Source organism: Xenopus tropicalis, chromosome 2 (assembly GCF_000004195.4).
Source record: "Xenopus tropicalis strain Nigerian chromosome 2, UCB_Xtro_10.0, whole genome shotgun sequence".
Taxonomy (NCBI): Eukaryota; Metazoa; Chordata; class Amphibia; order Anura; family Pipidae; genus Xenopus; species Xenopus tropicalis.
The window spans coordinates 98,177,661-98,202,381 of NC_030678.2; the positions used below are offsets into that span (position 1 = coordinate 98,177,661).

Here is a 24,721-nt window from a genome sequence, read left to right on the forward strand (position 1 = left end):
CTTTAGGGGCCTTTCCTCGGGGGGACTTTTAGTTTACCCACTATACTATATAAACTAAACTATATATTGTTTTTTTCAGGACAACCTAAGCTTTTAAAACATGGTAGAATTTTTGTGTAATTCCAATTCTGTAACAAGATATAGGCTTCTAAATGTCTAAAAAATGAAAAAAAAATCATATTTTCCATAATATAAACACATGCACCAGAAACAAAAATTAGTTTATGCATGAAATTACAACTGATTTGGAAAGTCCCATGTCTCCTGAACGTGCCAATACCAAATATATATAGTTTTATGGAGATTTCTCACTTGTATAGGTCAAAAACTCCCAGCAGTACACTACCAAATTTCCAAAGCACTGCTCAAGAAAGCTGCATACTTTAGATTTCAAGGCCAAAATTCCACAAAAGAAGGTTTAACCCAGAAAATTATACATTTTTAAAAAGAACAGATTCTGAGGAATCCATAATAGGTAGAACTGTCTGTCTACTCCAAACTACCAAGTCGCAATGCTTTCCTAAAGTTATTGGTTTTTATCAAAATTTGTGAATTTTTTTAAAAATCGCTTCAAAGCTTCCAGTCTATAGTATCTTATCTCCTACAGGTCATAAAGTAACTAAATAAAACACCCTAAATATGAACGCCAGGGGTCCACTGAACAGTTTGATGCCCAATATGTAAAGGTTTAGCTAAGTATGTGGCATGTAGGCGCCCCAATGTGAACATACCACCATATGTACTGTCATTTCAGCTTCTGCAAAATCAACACATTTACATCATTTTATGTAGAATAAAGTTACAAAAAGTATGCTCACCCCAGAAAGCCATATATTTGTGGAAAGTACACATTCCCCTGAATTCAAAATAGGTACCCATGTCTTTCTACTCCAAAGTGCCAAGCTGCAAAGCTTTCCTAAAGTTGGCAATTTTGAAAACATTTCCAAAAATCCTCTCAAAGCTTCCAGTTTGCAGCATCTTATCTCCCACATAGTGTTAGGTACCAAGATAAAACACCCTAAATATGAACGCCAGGGGTCCACTGAACAGTTTGATGCCAAATATGTATAGGTTTACCTAAGTATGTGGCATGTAGGGGCCCCAATGTGATTATACCCCCATATGTACTTTCATTTCTGTCATTTTAGCTTCTGCAAAATCAACACATTTACATGCTTTGTGGGATAATGCTACAAAAAAGTACGCTCACCACAGGAATCCATATATTTTTGGAAAGTACACATCCCCCTGAATCTAAAATGGGTACCCATTTCTTTTTACTCCAAAATACCAAGCTGCAAAGCTTTCCTAAGTTTGACGATTTTTATGACATTTCCAAAAATCACCTCAAAACTTCCACTATGCAGCATCTTATTTTCTACAGGTCATTAGGTACCAAAATAAAACACCCTAAATATGAACCCCAGAACTGAACCAAGATAAAACACCCTAAATATGAACCCCATCAAACTGGTCTACTGAACAGTTTGATGCTCACTGTACATAGGTTTATCAAAGCACATAGCACTTAGAGACCCCAAAATATACCTTGTGCACACTAATTTCATGGCTTACATTTACCTAATTCATAAACACATGGCAGTTTTATGAGGGGTAGAAGCTGCAGAAATGTAGGGTACGAATTTGGAAAGCCTTCCTAAAGTTGATGGTTTTTATGACTTTTCTGAAAAAGGCCTAAAATTGTTGCAATTTGCCATATTTATCTTACAGCATTTCTTACATATGTAGGGGTTTGGTAAAATAGGCCCCACAAGATGGATACCCCTAGGATAGGCCCCGGGAGGGTAATGGTTAAGGTACAATGTGTATAGTCGGTATATCTATAGTTAATGGGGAGTATCCCCACAGTTCAGGTTATGGCCACAGGGTGGTGCATAGGCCTATAAAAAATGGGAAACAGCCATGTGCTGGGAGCCATCTTAGTTTGGGAGTCTCTCAGAGAGGAGCTCCAGTTGGATAGTAGTTTCCCTGTGTTAGGACACTCTAGGAGTGCCATGTAGGGAGTGGTAGGTAAGAATGGGCCGCATTGCCCCTCCAGGAGTGTAGAGGATTAAGATCCTACCAGCATTACATCAGCTGGAAGTTAGGGCACACAGTGTGTAGGTAAGGGAGAGATAGTCTCCAAGAGAAAGGGTAAAGAGTTCCTGGGTGTAGTACCGGGGGTGAGTCTCTGTGGAGGGTCTGCTTGGCGAGAGTACCGGGGAGAGCCCTAAGAGAGGGTCTCCTGGCGTGTAGTACCGGGGGGACCTCCTAGAGGAGATCATTCTGGCGTGAGTACCCTGGGTACCTTTGAGAGAGGTTCCTTGTGCTATGATGTAACCTGTGGATGTGCCCTGACTGTCTGATGATACACTCCTGGAGAGGTCTGCCCAATAAAGATCAATCTGTTCATTTGCAATCTGCTGTATTCCGTGTGTGTGTACCCAGGACCACTACAACTGGTAAGGAGTTACCCCAGGGAGGGCCAAATCAGCCGTCAGTCAGTGGATCCTATTGAGGGGTTAATACACTACATCAATTCCCAGGGTGGGAGCTGTAGTTCTCCCATAGCAGAGCCCTGGGTGGAGGCACGCCATTTATCAGAGAAATCCCTGCTTCCCCCATAGTAAGCGGGGCTCAGGACTCCTGAAAGCGCCAAGTATAGTGACATATCAACAGGTAGTGCCACAACCATTTAATAAGTGGGCTACACATATAATGACACATCACCCTAAATATGAATGCCAGCGGCCTACTGAACAGTTTGATGCCCAATATGCAAAGATTTACCAAAGTCTGTGGTGTACAGAGGCACCCAAATGAAAATAGTGCATAGGAATTTTCTCAGCTGCCAACTCAATTTCTGCAAAAAAATCCCAATGACAGTGTATTATGTGCCGTAAGACCCCCTAACTGTACAGAAAAACCCAGAAAACCATATATTTTTGGAAAGTACACATTCTGACAAATCCAACATGGGTAAAGAGTCCTTTCTACACCAAAGTACCAATCTGCAAAGCTTTCCTAAAGTTAGTGGTTTTTATGACATTTCAGAAAATCGCATAAAAATGTTGCAATTTGCCGCATTTATCTCACACAATTACTTGCATACAATGGCAAATCACCCCAAATAGTAACACCTAAGGTCTACTTAACAGTTTGATGCCCAATATGCTTAGATATACCAAAGTCTGTGGTATTTACTGAACCCTAAACGAAAATAGTGCATATGGATTTCTCGCCTGCCAGCTCAGCTTTTGCACACAGAGCCCCCTGTCAGCGTATTATGTGCCATAAGACCCCCTAACTATACACAGACCCCCAGAAAACTATATATTTTTGGAAAGTACACATTCTGACAAATCCAACAAGGGTAAAGAGTCCTTTCTACACCAAAGTACCAATCTGCAGAGCTTTCCTAAAGTTAGTGGTTTTTATGACATTTCAGAAAATCGCATAAAAATATTGCAATTTGCCGCATTTATCTCACACAATTTCTTGCGTACAATAGCAGGTCACCCCAAATAGGAACACCTAAGGCCTACTGAACAGTTTGATGCCCAATATGCATAGATATACCAAAGTCTGCGGTATATACTGACCCCAAAATGAAAATAGCGCATATGGATTTCTCACCTGCCAAATACACATTCTGAGGAATTCAAAATAGGTAAAGTTATTTTTCTACACCAAAGTACCGCATGGCAAAGCTATGCTAAAAACAGATTAGGAACAGTTATACAGGGATAAAAATGCAATAAAACCACAAAAATTGTGTAAATCGATGAAACAACAACATAAGTCACATGACAGTGTAATTAGTGGTTAGAATAATAGATCCAATAGTCAGGCTGTCAAAATAACATTTTTAGGGAAAAAAACTAAAGACAAAGGGGTAAAAAAAAAAAAATTTTGTATACACAAAAAATTGTGTATACATGTGTGCACACATCTACAATTTGTGTGATAGTGTGTATATAATTGTGCTAAAGTGTGCTAGAGTGTGCAAAATCGGAAAAAAAAAGTATGCTAAATTGTGTGTAGGTGTGTGTGTAAATGTGTGTAAATGCCTGTAAATGTGTGTAAGTGTGTGTATTAGGCAAATAAAGAGCACTTACCAGCAGGGATCGCAGGCAGGCAGACCTCTCTGCAGTCCTCGCAGTACAGGAAGTGCGTGGGCGGAGCTAGGAGGAGCAAGGAGCAGGGGAACAGACGTGAAAAGCAGCAGACGTGTGCGATCAGTCTGCTGCTTGTAGATAGGTCCTGCGATGCGATGCATCGCTGGACCAACTTGCCAGCCCCCTTGGCTCCTTGCCGAGGGGGTTGGGGGCACAGAGAATTACACTAGTACCAAAAACATAGGTACTACGTCGTTGGCATATAACTGCTTTCTTTAAAACGACATAGTACCTACGTCTTTGGCAGGGAAAGGACATGTAAACCCCACACACAAAAATTTAATCAGTGAACAGCCTCTTTGAAATTTTTCAATACCTGCCACACTGGTTGTCATGAGGTTAATAGGAAGGCTGCAGCATCCCTTTAATCACTTAGATTTCCTTCTTTTTCTGTAACCCACTCTCCCCCTCCCTCAGGAATTTGCTTTGACTTCTGGCTTGTGGGCATGCTCAGTTGTTCTAAGCTCAGATTACTGAACACGCTATCCAGTCTAACAGCCAGTGAAGGGATGGCATTGCTGTTTCCCATATAAACTCAGCTCTAGCTGTCTGCTTCAATTTTTTTCCTAACCTCCTCTCCTGAGCTCAGCTCAAACAAAACAGAACATTTATCAAAGACAGTTCTGCCTGTGTGAGCCTGTATTCTTGATGAAACGTATGCTGTTTGTAGATTAAAATGTATCAGAGGAAAAATGTCCACCCAGTGAAAGCTACTATTTGCTTTAGGAAAATGTGATGGTGCTAGCAAAACAAGGGGATATATGCAGTAGAAAGGATGCCATTTGGGTGGGGGAGACTTGCCCAACTGATAAATTGTAGAAAACTGTGGGTCAGTTATTTAACTTTTTGTTCAGAATATCTTTAGTTTGGTATTTCAATAGCTATCTGAATGCTAGGGTCTTATTTACCCTAGCAGCCAAGCAGTGGGTTGAACAAGAAACAGAAATATAAATAGAAGAGGACCAGCATAAAACGATAAGTAATAAAAAGTAACAATAATAATTAAATTGTATCCCCACGGAGCAATAATTATTTACTTCTTGGGTCAGTGACCCCTATTTCAAAGCTGGGAAAAGGCAGAAGAAGATTGCAAATAATTAAAAAAATAACTAATACAAACTTAATTGCAAAATTGCTAGGAATAGGGCATTGTATAACATATTACCAGTTAACATAAAGGTGAACCACAATTGTGCAGGTGTAGAATGCCATATATAAATATAGATAGCACTATGATTATCACCTTTGATGGTTGCACACAAAACATACAACAAAACATAAATTATGGTTCAATAAAAGCAGTACTAATCTATGTACTTTGATCAAAAGCCTTGATAATCTGTGTCTGTATGGAGAGCTATATAAGCATAAAGAAGTCATTCATCTCCTTTCTTAAAAAATATGCAAACCATAGGGTTTATTTAAGAACTGCTTAAATTAGTGCTCCTTCAGCATGCACTTATTCCCCTGGTCTGGCTGTAGTCTAAAAGTATCCAGCAAGAGGTGCAGACTGCAGCATCAGGGGTTGCAGGTCCTGTTGCCATCTGCATTATCTGCTGCTCCCTAACTTGTATGTCTGAATGCGATAACGGGTGGGGGTACGTATATGTACCTTGCCTCTAGAGATGTAGCGAACTGTTCGCCGGCGAACTAATTCGCGCGAACATCGGGTGTTCGCAAGTCCGCAAATTCGCGAACTTTTCGTGATGTTCGCAATTTGGGTTCGCCGGCACCGAAAAAATCGCAAAACTTACGATAACGGTACGAATTCTCCGAAAAAATCGCAAAACTTACGATAACGGTACGAAAAAGTCGCAAAACTTACGATAACATTACGAAATGATCCGAAACAGTCGCAAAACTTACGATAACGGTACGAATGATCCGAAAAAGTCGCAAAACTTACGATAACGTTACGAATGATCCGAAAAAGTCGCAAAACTTACGATAACGGTACGAATGATCCGAAAAAGTCGCAAAACTTACGATAACGGTACGAATGATCCGAAAAAGTCGCAAAACTTACGATAACGTTACGAAAGCTCCGAAAAAGTCGCAAAACTTACGATAACGTTACGAAAGCTCTGAAAAAGTCGCAAAACTTACGATAACTTTATGAAAGCGCCGAAAAATACGAAAACGTCGCAAAATTACCGATCATTTCGAAAAACGGCGTGTGTCAATTTTTCAGAGGTTTTTGCCCTTGATCCCCCTCCTGCATGCCACTGTCCAGGTCGTGGCACCCTTTAAACAACTTTAAAATCAGTTTTCTGGGCAGAAATGGCTTTTCTATTTTTTAAAGTTCGCCTTCCCATTGAAGTCTATGGGGTTCGCAAAGTTCGCGAATATTCGCAATTTTCGGCGGAAGTTCGCGAACAGGTTCGCAAACTTTTTTTTTGAGGTTCGCTACATCCCTACTTGCCTCTCATAAATGTAGCGCTGCCAAAGTCAGGCAGCACTATCAAGGCTGCCACAGGTCTCTGTGCTCCTAAATGGAGCAGCCATTCTGTAATGCTGAAGGCTGTGTGCAAAGAATGGGCACTCTGCCACAATTACCTGTTCATCATTGGAGTATATGAAATCAATCTGGATGTTTAAAGTGTGACTTTAGTTATATATTTCTGTTTCTATTGACAACAAAAAAAGCTAAATAATCCTTGTGATGGCAACAGCTCTAAGGTTTTTACTATCTTGAACATACTGTACATTTTGATTTATGTTATTCTTTTTCTGTTTGCAGATGAACTGGAAAGGTTCAGTCCTGTTTGGTTTGGCATGTGAAACATTGGGCTTAAAAGAGTCTTGGTTCTTCGGTCTACAGTTTACTTCAAATGGGATGGACACTTGGTTGAAGCTAGATAAGAAAGTAAGCAATGGCAATGCCACGAAAAACAAATAATTATCTTTTAATGCATGGCAGGAGTAGACAAAAGAAACACATGCCTAGGGCACAGTGATTCTGGGGGATTAGGGGGTGCTAGGATCCTTACGTCTTCCAGCCTCCTGGGCAATAGCTAGCAGGCAATTGGTGGGTGGTGTTGCATAAGTTTCTGTGCAGGAGTGGGGTTGCCATAATGGTGTTCTCTGACATTGTCTAAAAACTGATATTCCCTGCAAAGGCTTATAACTAAACTGACAACAGTACATTAACTCTATTGCTTACAACATCTTTTGATTACTTTTTTTCAAGGTAGACAGGGTGTGCCAATCCCATTCATTTTTTAAATTTTGAGGGATGGTCTTGCTACATTTTCCCTGAAAAAACAGCAAAGTGATTTTACTTACACAAGCCTGCTATTCCAATGACAGGCTGTATTCAGATGCTTCTCTGCCAGCTAAAAAGTGCAGGTTAAAGAAGTGCCCAAACAGTAATTTACAGGCTGCCACATGAAGATTACTTTAAGCAAATGACTGCAGAGAATACACCCTGTGTTCAATGGGCCTAAGAAGTCTGGGGAGACCTGCTCCAAGGTATTGTACAAATCTAGAAGGGAGTAATAAGAATGCTTAGAGGGCTGGTTTCATTGTTGTCTGGAGCCATTGCAGCAATGCCATTTTCTAAATATTTTAGTACACTGTATATTCAAATTGAATGAATGAATGTCCCTTTACACAGTATGAAGGCAAATAATAAGAAAAAAAAATGTTAGTTATTAATATAAAACCTTTATCAGTATAGTGTCTTATTTTGCCTCAAACAATGCACAATATTGTGTACAGTTGTGTTGTCTTGGTAAAAAAATGTGTTACCTAATTGTGGAAGCCTTTTTGTGGTACATAAAATTTTAAATATATCACACAGGGTTCTATCGCCCCCTCCGAACTCTGCCAAGGGTGACAAAACACTCAAAGTACCTTTACATTAAATACAATTGGAATTACATACTAAGAGCTATCTCCCATAACCCTGTATTCCCTCACTTGCTAAGAATCCATCCAGCCCCTTCTTAAATTGCCATAAGGATGCCAATAAAATGTGGAAAGAGGCATTTTTACATGACAATTTCTACTGACACTTATGCAGCAATTCTATTTTTCTTCCATGGAAAGATAATTTCAGGCATTTGTTTTTTTGCTCATGTGAGAGGTATTTTTGCACAAGGGACAAGGCCTGTGTACTATTAGGATCAGAGCCACTGCCTAAAGCTATATCACTGACCCTTCATCTGAAAGGCTTATTAACATACAATGCTGCTTGGGGATGTCTGTGATTGATTTTGACCTAACAATGCATCAAAGCCATAGGAAACTGATCTCATGCACAAAAAAATGACTACAGTACAGTCGCTGAATTGTATGCAGAGCTGATAGTGCCCTTAGCTTTGTTTCCTTCCCTGTCAATGCAGCATTATTTACAAAGCTTTAGTAACTATCAGTCATTGTCTTGCAAGTAGGTGGTGGCTGTGAATGGTAACACAGCCCACAATATGTTGGCAGGGATCCCAGGTATGGCTCAAAGGCATGGCAGAGATGTTTTGTAGGTTTCGTATTTTCTCTCATACCATAGATGTTTTTAAAGCTTGCATTGCCTATATTCATGCATTGCCTATATTTTATCTTGCTATGGCAATATCAATTTGATACCAATAAAAGCATTCGACAGAGCACAAAACACATTTAAAAATGGGGCCAAACATGTTGTAAATGACTCAATAATAAAAGTCTGATTAGCTTACCTGTTACTTACAATGTCATTAGGTTTTTTTTTCAATGTATTTTCCAGGTCTCTGGTTTTTCAGTGATATTGTTGTTGTATTAATGTTAGTTTCTACAGGGATAAAATAAGTTCAAAATACAATATTTTCACTTGGAATAATAACTGTTTTTTGTGTTGTACAGGCGAGCTCCTACAGACAATTACTAATATTCTCCATGCTTGATAGTTAACATACTTTTATTGTAAATACAATATAAAAACAACTGATATTGTTAGTAAGGACCCGATCACATGGAGCATTTCCGCAGCTTCTCTCTGCCTATGGTTTCCAGTCAAATGGAGAGAAGCAGATCCGCTCTAATACTTATCACCTTGTAGCTGCATGGACAATCACAGCTTCGGCATGTGTGCAGCTACATGGAATGGTGCGGAAGTGGAGATTGGCCTAAAAATACCTGCTTTCACCCAATGATCTTGCTGTGGGGCCCAATAATGAGTCATTCCACTGCTGAAAAGCTCATGTAGGACATAGCTCATATAATTAAGTTAATAGATCCGATTAAAAACATTTGATGTCATTAGTTCACATAAATACTAAAATAATTAATCCATGGCCTTATACAGTAAGTCAGTCATTTAATTGGGGGTCAGCGGAATTTACTTAAAGTTTTATTAATTCATTGCATGGAGTCTGCCCTAAGTTAAAACCTACACTCCTGCTTACCCAGTCATGCTGCTATGCCTTGTCACTGCTTGATTCTATGCATGCTAGTAATATGGTGTGTAAGTCAACATCACCAGTGATGTTGCTCATAGCAACCAATCAGATTTTTGCTTTTGTCTTCTAACTTGTAGGTGACCCATCAAACCCACTTGCTGATTGGTTGCTATGGGCAACATCAACAAAGTGATGTTGGCTTACACACTATAATAAATATGCCCCTTGTAACGTGCAATTTTTGGAACTTTGTTCTACTCAGCTGGTCCCCCTTAAAGGAACAGTAACACCAAAAAATGAAAGTGTATAAAAGTAACTAAAATATAATGTGCTGCTGCCCTGCACTGGTAAAAGTTGTGTGTTTACTTCAGAAAGTCTACTATAATTTATATAAATAAGCTGCTATGTAGCCATGGAGGCAGCCATTCGAAGGAGAAAAGGCACAGGCACATAGCAGATAACAGATAAAACACTATTGTATTCTACAGAACTTATCTGTTATCTGCTATGTAACCTGTGCCTTTTCTCCTTCTTTCCAGCTTGAATGGCTGCCCCCGTGGCTACACAGCAGCTTATTATATAAATTATAGTAGTGTTACTGTAGCAAACACACCAGTTTTACCAGTGCAGGGCAACAGTGCATTATATTTTTATTACTTTAAAGCTCTTTCATTTTTTAGTGTTACTGTTCCTTTAAGATCAAATTTGACTAGTGTCAGGACAGCATTCCCTTTCTCTCCCCCCCAATCGTGACCCTGCATTCATGCATCCAAAAGCAATCAGGGATAAACATTAAATGATAGGCACTGAATTGTATAAAGTTTCTGTGAGTGCTTATGAATGCATGAATATATAGTATATATTCTAAATTTGGTAATGGAAGAAAATAGTTCATAAAAAATATAGATTGTTATGCTGATTGCCTTTAACCTAGGTAACAGTGAACATATTTTTAAACCTGGTTTATAGCTAGCTGTTAAGTGCTGTCAGCTAAATCACGAGTGTTTAAAAGAATTAATAATGATGCTTTGGTCAAAATCACTTGCATGACCTCACCTTGCAAATACCAGGATGGCTCTAATGAAGCATATTAATATATAAAGGCAGAATAAGCATTTGAAATGCACTAGCTCTATTTACATACCTGTTTAAATGGGAGCATGTTGGGCAGGAAACATGGTGAGCTTGGCTGACAGACCTTGCTAAAAATTGCCAGGTCCCTTGGGACAGTGCTTAGCAGGGTGTTGCTACTGTTTTAACCCTGATACACATGTTGCCAGTGATAAATCTGTGCTACCATGGATGACAGTATGTCCCCAGTTTTTTCCCACCGGCAAAAATGTAAATCACTGGTGGGAAGACATACATAGGGGCAGATTTACTAAGACACGAACACTCGGAGCCGAGCGTATTTTCGCCTAATTTTTCGTACGCTTGCGCAACTTTTTCGACGCCCGCGCAACTTTTTCGTACGCTTGCGCAAAAAAATCGGAAAGGTTTTCCCGCTGTTTACAATCGTTCGGTACGAAAATTTTGTGACTTTCGGATCGCCAACACGATATTATTGTGACTAATACGATTTTTTCGTAAGCATATTCGTGATATTTGCGATCTTCAGAAATTTTCGTATCCAATCCAAATTTATCCCATTCCGGATTCGAACTCATGTTTTCATGAATGTGGCCCATTGTGTGAAGTAGCCTGAAGTAGGGACGTGCACCATCACCCTTAAACCAAATCCCCATCTACCCTGCCATTCCCTGATATTCCTAAACCATAACAAATTGCTGCAGTCCCAACCCACCCAGGTATCAGATGCAATCATAACAATGACAAATTCAGTGATATCATACAACCCCAATCCTGTCACAATATAGATAATTTTAATATACATATATTATTATAAAATGTATTTTATTACAATATAAATATATTGAGCCAGATTCATTTAAAATAAAAAGAATCAGGTTTATCTCATGAAATAAGGAAAAATAGAAGACTGGGAGAAATTTGTATTCAAATTGGCAGTTTAATCTGCTGATCATATGTGGAAAACATTAGTATCTTTTGTTACTCTCTCTTCTAGATATTACAGCAAGATCTACCTAAAGAAGAGCCTACAAAGTTCCGCTTTTTAGCCAAGTTCTACCCTGAAAATGTTGCTGAGGAACTGGTACAAGACATCACCCGTCATCTGTTCTTCCTACAGGTAAGACATAGTGTAATCAGTCACATCTAAGCTATCCAGAAGTTTTACTAATTCCTGTTACTGTACATTATTGGCTACTAATCGTTTGAGAAATGAATGATTTATATCATTATACTGCTTAGTGTAACTATGATAAATTTACAGTCTTGTGATTAGGCAAAAATGCACATAACGCAGCATTCATAGCTATCTTCCAAGCAAAATATACCTGAGATAGGTTTTACATATAACCTGTAATAACTGTCTGTCATGTTATGTACTCTTATGTTAATAAGTAACTTTTTTGATAGCTCTCAGAAAGAACATGTATTACACTGGATCCATTATGCTCAGTCCAGACTTTTGCAATATAAGAGAGAAGAGGGTTGATTCACTAAAGTGCGTTAATTTTTGCTGCATGCTTTTTTGCGGTAAAAAAGACACGACAATTAGCGCGCGATTCACTACAGTATTATCGCATGCGTTAATTTGCGCGCAACCACATGCGGTAATGTTAACGCATGCGTTAATTAGCGGGCAGAAAAGAATACTAACGCATGATTCACAAGCATTAGACTATGCGAAAATTAACACCTACTTGAGGCAGGTGATAATTATAGAAAAGTACAGTTAATGAGCTTTTGGCAATAAAATATGGACTTTGCAGTGTTATTTATTCAAGTCTGTGTTGGCCCTAGAGTGATGTAGCCTCCAGTTTGCCGCAAATAAATAGTAGCATATAAATAGTAGCCACATATAAATAGTGCATATAAATAGTAGCATATAAATAGTAGCCACATATAAATAGTGCATATAAATAGTAGCATATAAATAGTAGCCGCATATAAATAGTAGCCACATATAAATAGTGCATATAAATAGTAGCATATAAATAGTAGCCGCTTATAAATAGTAGCATATAAATAGTAGCCACATATAAATAGTGCATATAAATAGTAGCATATAAATAGTAGCCGCATATAAATAGTAGCCACATATAAATAGTGCATATAAATAGTAGCCGCATATAAATAGTAGCCGCATATAAATAGTAGCCACACATAAATAGTGCATATAAATAGTAGCATATAAATAGTAGCCACATATAAATAGTGCATATAAATAGTAGCATATAAATAGTAGCCACATATAAATATTAGCATATAAATAGTAGCCACATATGAATAGTGCATATAAATAGTAGCATATAAATATATTGCATATATATATATGCAATATTTATATGTGGCTACTATTTATATGCTACTATTTATATGTGGCTACTATTTATATGCACTATTTATATGTGGCTACTATTTATATGCTACTATTTATATGCTACTATTTAAATGCACTATTTATATGTGGCTACTATTTATATGCTACTATTTATATGCACTATTTATATGTGGCTACTATTTATATGCTACTATTTATACGTGGCGACTATTAGCGCACATAATAATAGGCGTTAATTAGCGCGCATGCGGTAAATGCCGCATGCAATATCATGCGTAAATTAGTGCAAGTATGCTTATAATGAATCGTGCGTTAAGTGGCGAAAATTTAGACGCGATAAAATTTTTCTCTCACACTTTAACGCACTTTAGTGAATCAGCCCTAAAGTGTTTTACGGTTTGCAATATAACAGGAAGTTTATCACTGCACCAGTGGTTCTTAAAGGGATTTATTAACAGGATTAGAATGCAATATTAAGTGTTGGTATCGCCAGACACACAAATAGCTCCTAAATTACTGTAGTCGTACTAGAATTCCAACCAGTGTATCTAGTCTACTCCAAGGTAGACTACGCACTTAAGTTCTTAGGATCCCTAGGATCTCACCTAGGATTTTAACTTACTATACATCTTAAGGTCCCCATACACTATAAGATCCGCTCGCTTGGCGATGTCGCCAAGTGAGCGGATCTTTACCTGATATCCCCACTTACGGGTGGGCGATATCGGGTAAGAAGTTGCTTTAAAAAAAAAAATCCGATCGTTTGGCCCTGAGGCCAAACGATCGGATTACATTTGCGGCCATGTGCAGTCGGTTCGGGGACCCAATCAATGAGCCGATGCGGTCCCCGATCCGACCGGATTTTCTAACCTGGCCGATCAATATCTGGCCAATTTCAGGCCAGATATCGGTCGGCCAGGCTGCTCGTTTCTGCCCATACATGGGCCGATTAGCTGCCGAATCGATCCAAGGGACCGATATCGGCAGCTTCTATCGGCCCGTGTATGGGGGCCTATAGTAGGATGAAATCTGCTCAGTAAATAATCTTTCTCTGTCTATGCTCCTAGAGCATCTAAATGTTTAATCTCTAGCTAATATAGGTAATAGGATCCCTCTTCCAGACTTCCACTTATGGCTTTTCTACCTCTGAGGCCTTTCTTACTCCAGGCTCTGGATACACATCAACCTTAACTTTTGAGTATGCAAAATAAAATTCATAACTAGGAACTAACTGCCTGCATTACATAACCCTGCAAAGTCTTTTGCCATTGAACAGTCCATAACAGTAAAACCCACACATGATGAATAAACATACAGTTTGCAAACTCCCTTGCGCATAGCCATTGAATAAGTAGAAATATGGCAGCTGATCTGCACAACTGAATAATCTTCCATTTGGCAATTGCTTCAGTGTGGCCACAAAGATTATGAGCAAATAATAATAGATTGATAGTAATTGTATGTGTTTGCACAAATATTTTTTGTGTGTCTAATTGAAATATGGCCACCAAAGGCTACTTACAGATATCGGAAAGTAAACAATTATATAAAGCCTGGTATGATGCTATTATCCATGACCTAGGGGCATCTCTGTCTAGCTGGCTTCATACCTGCTTAAAAACACACCTCCCTGTGGACTGAAAATGAAGCATGAAAAAGCCATTAAGTGCTGTACACTAACGTAGGGTGATTACGTTGCATTTTGTGATTATATGATTAGATGTTCAGCTTGTGTTTTAAAACACCACACTTCCATGACAGTTATTGTTAGATTTCTTTTGCCTTTGCACAATGCAGGAGAACTTATTCTCATTCCTGTGAAAAATAACAAACAGTTTAAGGCGTGTTGTGAGTTGGAACATGTCATGTAACTGCTGCAAGAGAAAAACATGTTCAGGCAAAGAGTGAAAGCTGTATTCTTACTAGGCTAAGGGCGGGATACATGTAAGGTGAAGCTTTTGGATCCTCAGACAATACAATATAGGTTGTTTTTAACCTTCATAAACCTGGCACACACTGCAGTTCAGTTTGTGAAGGCTTTAAGAATTTTTACTACAGTGTCTATATATGTGTGGGTTTTATACCTTCATACATTTTACCAAACTCACTGTTTTTACAGTTTTCTGTAAAATGATTTTTCAGTTGATGCCCACCCTTCATAAAGGGTACAGTGATGATCCTACTTGCAAGTATGTCTGTATAACACTGACCGCTTGTTTGTGATTTCTTTATCTCAAAGCAGCTTCTATCTCAAGTCCTATTTGTGCTCTCTGCTCCATATCAGCATATGGAGAGTAGGTTAGGTGTCAGCCACAGCTAGGTCTAACATAAAAAATAAACTAAGAGACACAAAGGGGCTGATTCATCAAAGTATGAGTTTGAATCCCAAAATGGGTAAAATTTGGATTAGATACGATAATTTCTGATGATCGGAAATGTCACGAAAATGCTTACGAAAAAATCGTATTAGTCACGATATTATCGTATTGGCGATCCGAAAGTCACAAACTTTTCTTCTGAACAATCACAAACAGCGGGAAAACCTTTCTCACTTTGATCCTTCTGTGCATGTTTTTGGAATAAACTACAAACTAAGAAATGGTAGTAACCAAAACTTAGAAATGGCTCAATTAATTTAACCTAAATGTCTCAAATGTCAGGAAATCAAGCAAATAAAACGTACCAAATACAAAAGAGAGATCCGGGTGTATAAACCCCGGATCTGTCTCACAGTTGATCCAGGTCAAATTCCCAACACCATCATATCAGCTCTCACAATGTGAAATCCTAAATGCAAAGAACTCACCGTTGTTCAGAAGTGGTTCAGGTGCTCAGAGCCCCGAACCTGTAGCTGGGGAAGGCGAAATCACGCATATGCAAAAGGGCTCCAAATGCACCGGACACAGCGGCTTGCTTAAAACTCGATTTTTATTACTCCATTTAAAAACAATACGCCTGACGCGTTTCGTGTAAATATACACTTAATCATAGGCATAACAAACACAAGCAAGAAAACATTTAAATAGTGACATAACGATGATGAGCAGGACATCAGTACCGCTTTTGGAAGCCTCCCATAGGACTCAATGGCACTCTGCAGCTCCAACCTGGCCAAAAGAAAGTCACAATTCCAAAGCTTGAATGAATCTGAAACTTTCATACTCAGTGTGATAAATACAATTTCGTTGCACAAATTGTTGTGATTTTTGTATCAAAGTACGAAAAAGTCACGCAAATTAACAAAAAAAGTCGCAAAAAAATACGCACAGTACGAAAACTTAGAAAAAAATCTGTTTTTTTGGTATTCAGAAGTGATCGTACTTTGATAAATGGGCCCCAAAGACTTCTTGTCATGGCTAGGACTGGCGAATAGAAGCCTAAGTGCTTGGTAACGTGGTGTCTCTATGTTAAGTGCTGAAAGAACCAGGAATATGTAACTGTGCTTAGAACTTGGTTTAATGAGAACTAAACAGGAGACAGTAATGGAGAAGATGACAAATTGAAAGTCAAGTCCAAGTAGTTGAATAGAGGATAAAAACTATAAAACAAGTCTAACAAGATTAGTGAAGACTGAGAAGACAACAGAGGGAGAGTATGGTTAGGTGGTCTGTTAGCAGCAGTTAGTTCTAAAAGTCACTTTTGGTTCAACAGGGACATGCACTAGCCAAACAACCCGCTGCTATATTGCTATAGGTTACTGCACTAGATACTGCATTATCCACAGTACATAGATATCAATCGAGATCAGCAGGCCATACACATAATCATTATGTTTATATCTTGCAATTTTATCTGTTCATAAACAGCCACTGTATCCAAATTGCATGTTTTCTTGTGACTGTCTGCATTATATGAAGTGCCTAGCATACCTTCAACTTCTGTTAGAACAGGCACCAATATTAGCATTCCCCTTCCATGTACACAGTACTTAAAATTAACATTACAAATTAACAGAGTGCACACAAAAAAGGGTGCGCTGATACAGGTACACCAACTACAGTGCAAAATTGTAAGTCTTACATTTCAGGTGTAAGCAGAAAAAGGGGTTAAAAACATTCTTTGAAGATCAAAATAGATGAAACAATTGGCAAACATCTTCCAGTTATTGAACAGTAATTGCCTTGGCAGTGACATTCCACACTAAAATTGTCTGTATTTTTCAACAACACTCTTACCTCCCAACATTCTAGTTTAGGATGTTTTAAGCTGTAGGCTAAATCTGTCAGACCATCCCTAGTCTTGCCCAGACATGCCACTGATACAGCTTAAAAGCAACTCATTTTGGGAAAATGCCATGTGTCTATAATTGCCAAATTTGGGTTGGTCAAACAGAATATAGACAACTAAAACATATGGAGGCAGCAAAATTATCTTTCATAGCCTTTACATGTGCTGGTGTTCTTGTCATTTCCATAAAAGGTATGCCTAACTGAAAATCTCAGTTGATCTTTTTTCGTCCCCCCACATTAGGTAAAAAAACAGATTTTGGATGAAGAGATTCATTGTTTACCTGAGGCATCTGTTTTATTGGCTTTATTTGCACTCCAAGCAAAGGTAAGAATACAGAGAACAATAGGGTCCATAATCTAGTGAGTTCTCATATCAGGGGCGGGCCACCTCGCCCCTGCACCTTCCTCATTGGCCCCCCACCCCCCTTTGGCGCGCATGCGCAGTTGAACGCGGGTGGGGTGGGGTTCGCGTTGCGATTCATCATTGCCCCCACTGCGTGAGGACAAGCGACGGGGGTAATGACTAAAGAGCGCAAACTAGGGGTAGGCAGGAGAGGCTGCCTGGCGCCCCCCAATCGTTGCGCCCTAGGCAGCTGCCTCTTCTGCCTACCCCTAGTTCTGGCCCTGTCTCATATTAAAAATAGTATTCAAATCTGTGACCTGCACCTTATCCTAACTTAGCCACTTCCAACCAGACCAATTTGAGCCATAGGTATTTATATGCCATTCCTCATGTCACTGAGGGGGATGGGGTGAAGCAGGTGCAAGTACATAAATACTGACTGCTGAAGGTGCAATTGGGGGAATTATAGCGACGCAGACAAGGTGGGCAGAAAGCAAGTTCAGCCCACACCCACCTGTGACCCACAAAGGATGTATATTTGCTGGCCCAAACTTGTCTGACTTGACTTGTAAAACTACAAGTAACTAGGGACATATGCACATTTTGCAACTGGGTCCCATGTGCCCAGTGCCCTGTGTGATTGCAGATCCTGTGCTCTTGATATGTGGTACTCTGGTTGCCTCCATATCCACACCTTACATCACCCCCAGATTCTTAATTCCATATCCTCTGTCTCCTCATATCCTTTAGGAACTCTGGATTGGCCACTTTATATTGCAATTTGCTTAAAGGAATACTGTCATTGGAAAACCTGTCAAAACACAGATTTAATGTTGAAATTTCACATGGGGCTAGCCATATTCATCATTTCCCAGGGTGCCACAGCCATGTGACCTATGCTCTGATAAACTTCAGTCACACTTCACTGCTGAGCTGCAAGTTGGAGTGATATCACCCCCTCCCAGCAGCCGATCAAGAGAACAATGGGAAGGTAGCAAGATAGCAGCTCCCAATAGTAAGAAATCCAAGTCCATCTTGTGGCTCCTCCAGTTACATGGGACTAGGAGAAACAATAGGTTAACAGTGTAGCACTGGCTCCTTCTGAAAGCTCAGACTCAGGCACAATGCTGCCTACACATCAACATTAAAACTAAAAAAAAATACATTGTTGGTTCAAGAATACATATAAAAAGTATCCCATAAAAATCATGACTTTTAATGTAAAAGTATAAATTATTTGTGTCCGTGGGCCCCTTAAGGTCCCTGGGCACTGATGCAGTGGCATCCACTAGACTAGGTCATTCTATAATAGAGCATGAAATTGCATTCACAGAAATATACCATAAATAAATAAAATACCAAAATAACCAGTGCCTGGATGACTTTCCCAAACCAGATAGTTTACAAATTCATGGCCACTCTATATTTTTCTTGCTCAGAAAATCAATGTTCTATAAAGATTTGTGTCTAATGAAAGCAGGAGAGGAGATGTGTAAGCACAGCTATAGGTGTGTGCACTTACATACAGTTTTGAGGGTTATTCTGGTCTGAACAGTGAATGTGAGTACTTTAAAACGACTGCGGGGTAGATGAATAAATATGACAATAGAGTCATTGTGATAGAAAGGCATAATTCATATTTATACAAGTGAAATTTTTTATTGATCACTATGAAATTTGGAGCAATTACTACCAGATTTACTCCAATTTCAATTCATCTTGACATGAGTGTTGTCATTCCAAATTGATGTTCACAGCAACTAAAATAACCAGGTGTAGTTTCAGGTTTGGCTTACTAACAGGATGATGCCCATGTGAAATAACTGTGATGATGCCATGTGGTACAAGCAATATCTTGGACTGGAAGGACCACACAAAAAAGACCAGTGGTTTATGAATACAGAGACAGAGTCCTTGGCAGATGGTGGAATAAATTTTGTATTTTTAAGTATATCATCATAACATTATGACCATCTTCTTATTTTGTTTTCCAGTATGGAGACTACAATCCCAATATTCACCAGCCTGGTTTCCTCTCCAAAGATGAGCTTCTGCCGCAACGAGTAGGTTTAGTCTTGTAGCCTGAATTTTTTTGAAAAATATTTTCTGTTTTTCATCCTGGAAATAAACTATATGCTGATATATGTATTTCTCACCTGCTTAGATAACCTCCTTTCTCAAAAACTGAAGAGGTGCCCTTGGTACCACAATTCATCTAAAGGGTATAACTAGATACCATCTAAATATTGGCCATTATGTAACACTTTAGTATATATCATTTAAGAATTTTTTTTATAGGATCAACGTAAGGCTTGATATGAAGTTAAGAAATGTATTTTTCTTAGATTTCCTAGAGTTCTTCAAATATTTTTTTTTTTAAATTACATTTTACCCTCACATTTCATTGAATATAATATTACCTAATAATGCATCACAGGTAATTGTAGAACCCAAGGAAAAGCATTATTAACTTACCTTTTAAATCAACATCAAACCCATGTTAGTGTGTTAATACAGGTTCTGCAGCAGTATCAGATGACTTCAGAAATGTGGCAAGAAAAAATAACAGCATGGTATGCTGAACACAGAGGAACTGACAGGTATTTACAGTTATCACTTTCATTCTATCAAATTGTGTAAAGGTGAGAGGCATTATTGGGGCTACATGAAAAAGAAAAGTAAGAAAATGGGTATATTAGAGTTATAATATTATTGACTTTTTACATTAACACATTACACAAGTGGGGAACATAATATTTTACATTTGACTTATCTTTATTCTCTGGGCATGGGATGGGATGCAAGCCATCTGCCTGCCCAGACCCCAACCCCATTTATTTTTTTGAAAAAATGCATTGACTTTAGTTACCACTTTGCTCATCTCACTAATTTTTAACTGAGTATGCTGACACAAGGCAGAGCAGTTACAATTACTGATACAAAGCACAAGATGCAAGATGGAGATATGAAGAGTGATACTATAGGAAGGCATTACTATCCAAATAAAGTCAGGAATGCAGGCTTGATCCTTGGGTTCCTGTCCTGACAATATAATTTGTTTAAAAAAAGTATTTTTGGGGGCCTGTGTATATTGTGGATTCAGGAGGAAGGCTGAGGCAGGAATACAGAATGATGGGTATAGGTGTCCGTCGGTTTGGGGGCCGCATCAACTAGCCGATGCGGTCCCCAATCTGACTAATTTTCAAACCTGCCCGAACGAGATTTCAGACCAGATGTCGGTCGGGCAGGCCTGTCGTTAGTGCCCATACACAGGCCGATAAGCTGTCGAATCGGTCTATGGGACCATTATCAGCAGCTAGAATCATCCCGTGAATGGCCACCTTTAGGGACTGTGTGAAATGCAGTGCAGAAAACTGTATTTATATAATGCTTTTTAGACAGCTTTGTAAATACTGTATACCACTTTGTATAACAAATTTTGATAAAAGTATTATACTTTTTTTTAGAGATGAAGCTGAAATGAACTACCTGAAAATTGCCCAAGACTTGGACATGTTTGGCATGAATTACTTTCCCATCTCAGTAGGTTTAATATATTAATAAAAATGATAGGGCTGAGATGATTATATATCTATATCTATATGCTCTATATATACTTTATAACTCCTGTGTTGCTTTGTTTTATTGCCAGCAATCCAATACAGACTCTAATATCCTGCTTGGAGTTAATGCAAAGGGTATCCACATCTTTAGCATAAATAATAAAATAATACCGTTAAAATCTTTCAAATGGGGGGACATCAGAAACATTAACTACAATTATAAGAAGGTGAGTATCCATGCATGAAGGCAAAATGTAAAAAGACTACAGAACTTGTTTCTTGAACATTGCCTTTGAGAGGAAAATGCGTCCAGTGTAAATCTATATTGTGAGTCCACAACTAAATTAAATTGGTAAATTAAAGCAGACAAGATGTTATCATTCCGTATTTAAGCCTGGATAATGAATTGTGAAAATTATATTTTTTTCAACTTAAAATTAAATTAAGATTAATTATAAGTATAGTATTACAATGGGTTAAGGATCTGATGATTGTAAATGAACTCTAAGAAGATTTTAATTTTGGTTTGTTTTGTTTTATTGGTTTGCAACACAACACAATACAACACAATGGATTCCTTTTGAAAGAACATAAAATGTAACTAAGCTTTAACGTGTCAAGTAAATCACTGCAACATTTGCTTTTCAACAGGTGACCAGAAAATGCTAAGGGGCACATTTACTAATCCACGAACGTCCGAAAAGAGTCCAAATGCGTTTTTTTCGTAATGATCGGTACTTTGTGACTTTTTCGCGAATTGTCACGACTTTTTCGAGCTCTCAATACGAAAGTTGCGACAATTCGCGAAAGTCGTAATGGCTATGAAAAAGTTGTGACAATTGACGAAAGTCATAATGGCAATGAAAAAGTCGCGACAATTCGCGCAAGTCGTAACGGTTACGAAAAAGTCACGACAATTTACGGAAAAGTCGTAACGGCGACGCAAAAATCGCAAAAAATACGAAAAAGTCGCAAAATGTTCGTTTTCCAATCCGAATTTTTCTCATTTGGATTTGGATTCATGGATTAGTAAATCAGCCCCTAAGTGTTCTCTCTGGAAACTTATATAGTTAAGTTGGGTTATAAAAAGACCACCGCCCATCAAGTTCAACCCCTCCAAATGATCCGCAGTGCACATATATACTGTATATACACAGTCTTACCCATATATCTATACATTCACATATTTAAACTTTGCATTACAAGAACTAAGGGCGAAAATTGTGTTTTGCATACAAATGTGTTTCTTCATTTTAAGTCTGCTGTTTATGTGATCCCACATTTCTATGATCCCATTTTAGGACCCCCCCAGCCTAAACTGTATTGTGTTATTTTTTTAGCTGAAGATTATACCTATTAGCAGAAAGGAAGATGTTTTCAAGTTTTATTCTTCAGGACATAAAGTAGATAAATTGGTGAGTTAATTAAAAACACACACACACACTGTGTTATTAAATTAAAATTAGATTTATGCTTTAGTGTAAGTGTGTGTTGAGTTTTGATCTATATGTAGTGTATTAAACCTATATACCTTCTCGTTACTTCATGCACTCATTTTACTTCTGTTTGATTTTAAATCTTCCTGTTAAATACTATGAGAGTTCTAGATACTAAATGTTATCCTTTTCTTCATATAGCTAGTGCAGTAGGCCCCAAAAAGCATTTCCTAAAAACATTCCAACAGTGCATACTGTGGTCTTTATTTTTTATTTTGTATAGTTGTTTAATTATTTGCCTACCTCTTTTGACTCTTTCCAGGTTCCAAATGGGGGTCACTGACCCGGCAACCATAAAACAATTGCTCTGTGAGGCTACAATTTTATTGTTATTGTTACTTTTTATTACTTATTTTTCTATTTAGGCCCTTCATTATTCAAATTCCCGTGTCTGTTTCAAACCACTGTATTGTTGCTAGTTTAAATTGGACCCTAGCAAAAATCCACACTTGCAAAACTTTTGGCAACCTCAAGGAGTAAAATTTGTTGATGATTTGTTTGTAGATGGGAGATATTTTATCAGATTAGGGCTGATTTTGATGTTACTTCAAATGCATGGCTCCATTATTACTAACTCAAACATGTAGCAAGGGCCCAATGGACAATATCTCCCGTCCCAATTTCTAAATCACCAGTGGAAAACATACTGGACTACTTAGCAAATATATGCAGAACTCACCCTTTTTCATGGATTTATTCTATCCTGCTCAAAAAAAAAACCACACTGCAGGTAACTTTAATGGGAGCTTTGTAGCCCAGATTTGGATGGCAAGGATTGGGAGAAAGCCCTGGAAGCCCCCAGTCTTTTATCATTTAATGCCAAGAGTAGATTCAACCAAATACATATCCTACACCAGGCGTATATAACCCTTGTTCTTATGTGTAAAGCCAACATGCAGTCTAACCATAACTGTTCTAAATGGTATTCACCTGGTTCAAATTTCTTACACCCTATGTGGAACTGCCCCACAGTTGCCCACTTCTGGTGTAAGGCCTGCACATTGTTATTCGTGGCTACTACAATACCAGTCCAGGTATCTTCAAAAATATATTTACTTGGGTTTGTAACACACCTTACTAAATCTCATTACAAACATCAATGCGAGAATCACTATTCTTAGCTCGTAAATGGGTTACTCTTAAATGGATTTCAGGTGACCCCCCCCTACTTCTGGTGTGTGAAAAAACCATTTGTGGGAGCATCTCACCATGGCACGTTTGTTATATATTCAAAGGGGTATACCAGATTTACCAGTTTTGGCAATGTTGACTGGACTTTTTAGATTTGGAGGACACCCTACATTAAGATCAATATGTTATCGCTTTATATTATTGCAATAGTATTTTTCATTGTGCCTTCTATTGATAATAGCATGTGAAGCTAAACAAGCAATGAACTACGCATACCCACCTACTCTTTTCTTTTGTTTATCTATTTATTTTCCTTTATTTTTTATTAATAAACATTAACATTATTAAAAGCAAATTAAAAAAAATTGGACCATTGCAACCAGATAGCTACCGAAACTCCAAACTGTAGAGCTGCTGAACAAAAAGCTTTATAATTTAAAAACTGCAAATAATAAAAAATAAAGACCAAATGCAAATTATATCAAAATAGCACTCTCTACAACATTCTAAAAGTTTATTTGAAGATGAACAACCCCTTTAAAGTGGACCTGTCACCCAGACATAAAAAGCTGTATAATAAAAGTCCTTTTCAAATTAAACATGAAACCCAAATTCATTTTTATATTAACACATCCAAACCCATTATAAAGGCATTTAAAAATCACAGCTGTCAATCATATATTGCTTGCCCCACCTCTATGCCTTAGGCATAGAGGCGGGGCAGACAATAACTTTACCTTTCCATTCAGCACTACCTAGATGTCACTGCATATCTCACTTTTCCCCTCCCTCCTCACCATCTAATTGTGTAGCCAGTGCATGGACATGGGTATCAGGTCCCCCATTCTGGCACAGAAACAAGATTTTGGCAGGATACAAAGTTTGCCTTCATAACAGTGTCCACAAAATGGTGCCTGCCTGCTTGCTTTGATTGAGTAATTCCACGACGGAATGAAACAAGATTTATATTATTTATATA

The 24,721-nt window shown here is 38.3% G+C and overlaps 1 protein-coding gene across 3 annotated transcripts in view; it reads left to right on the forward strand.

Annotated features, from left to right (window-relative positions):
* LOC100485014 (merlin) overlaps positions 1–24,721 on the forward strand; it is a 53,204-nt gene that overhangs the window by 10,144 nt on the left and 18,339 nt on the right. Inside the window, exons 3-10 of one of the 3 annotated variants that reach the window (XM_012957539.3) lie at positions 6,919–7,044; positions 11,640–11,762; positions 17,451–17,534; positions 19,547–19,615; positions 20,070–20,152; positions 21,020–21,095; positions 21,205–21,342; positions 22,456–22,530. In XM_012957539.3, coding sequence (XP_012812993.1) covers positions 6,919–7,044; positions 11,640–11,762; positions 17,451–17,534; positions 19,547–19,615; positions 20,070–20,152; positions 21,020–21,095; positions 21,205–21,342; positions 22,456–22,530 — 774 coding nt within the window. Of the gene's footprint in view, positions 1–6,918; positions 7,045–11,639; positions 11,763–17,450; positions 17,535–19,546; positions 19,616–20,056; positions 20,153–21,019; positions 21,096–21,204; positions 21,343–22,455; positions 22,531–24,721 lie in introns of those variants that run through there. The other 2 variants (XM_012957541.3, XM_012957542.3) reach the window with 2 other exon arrangements.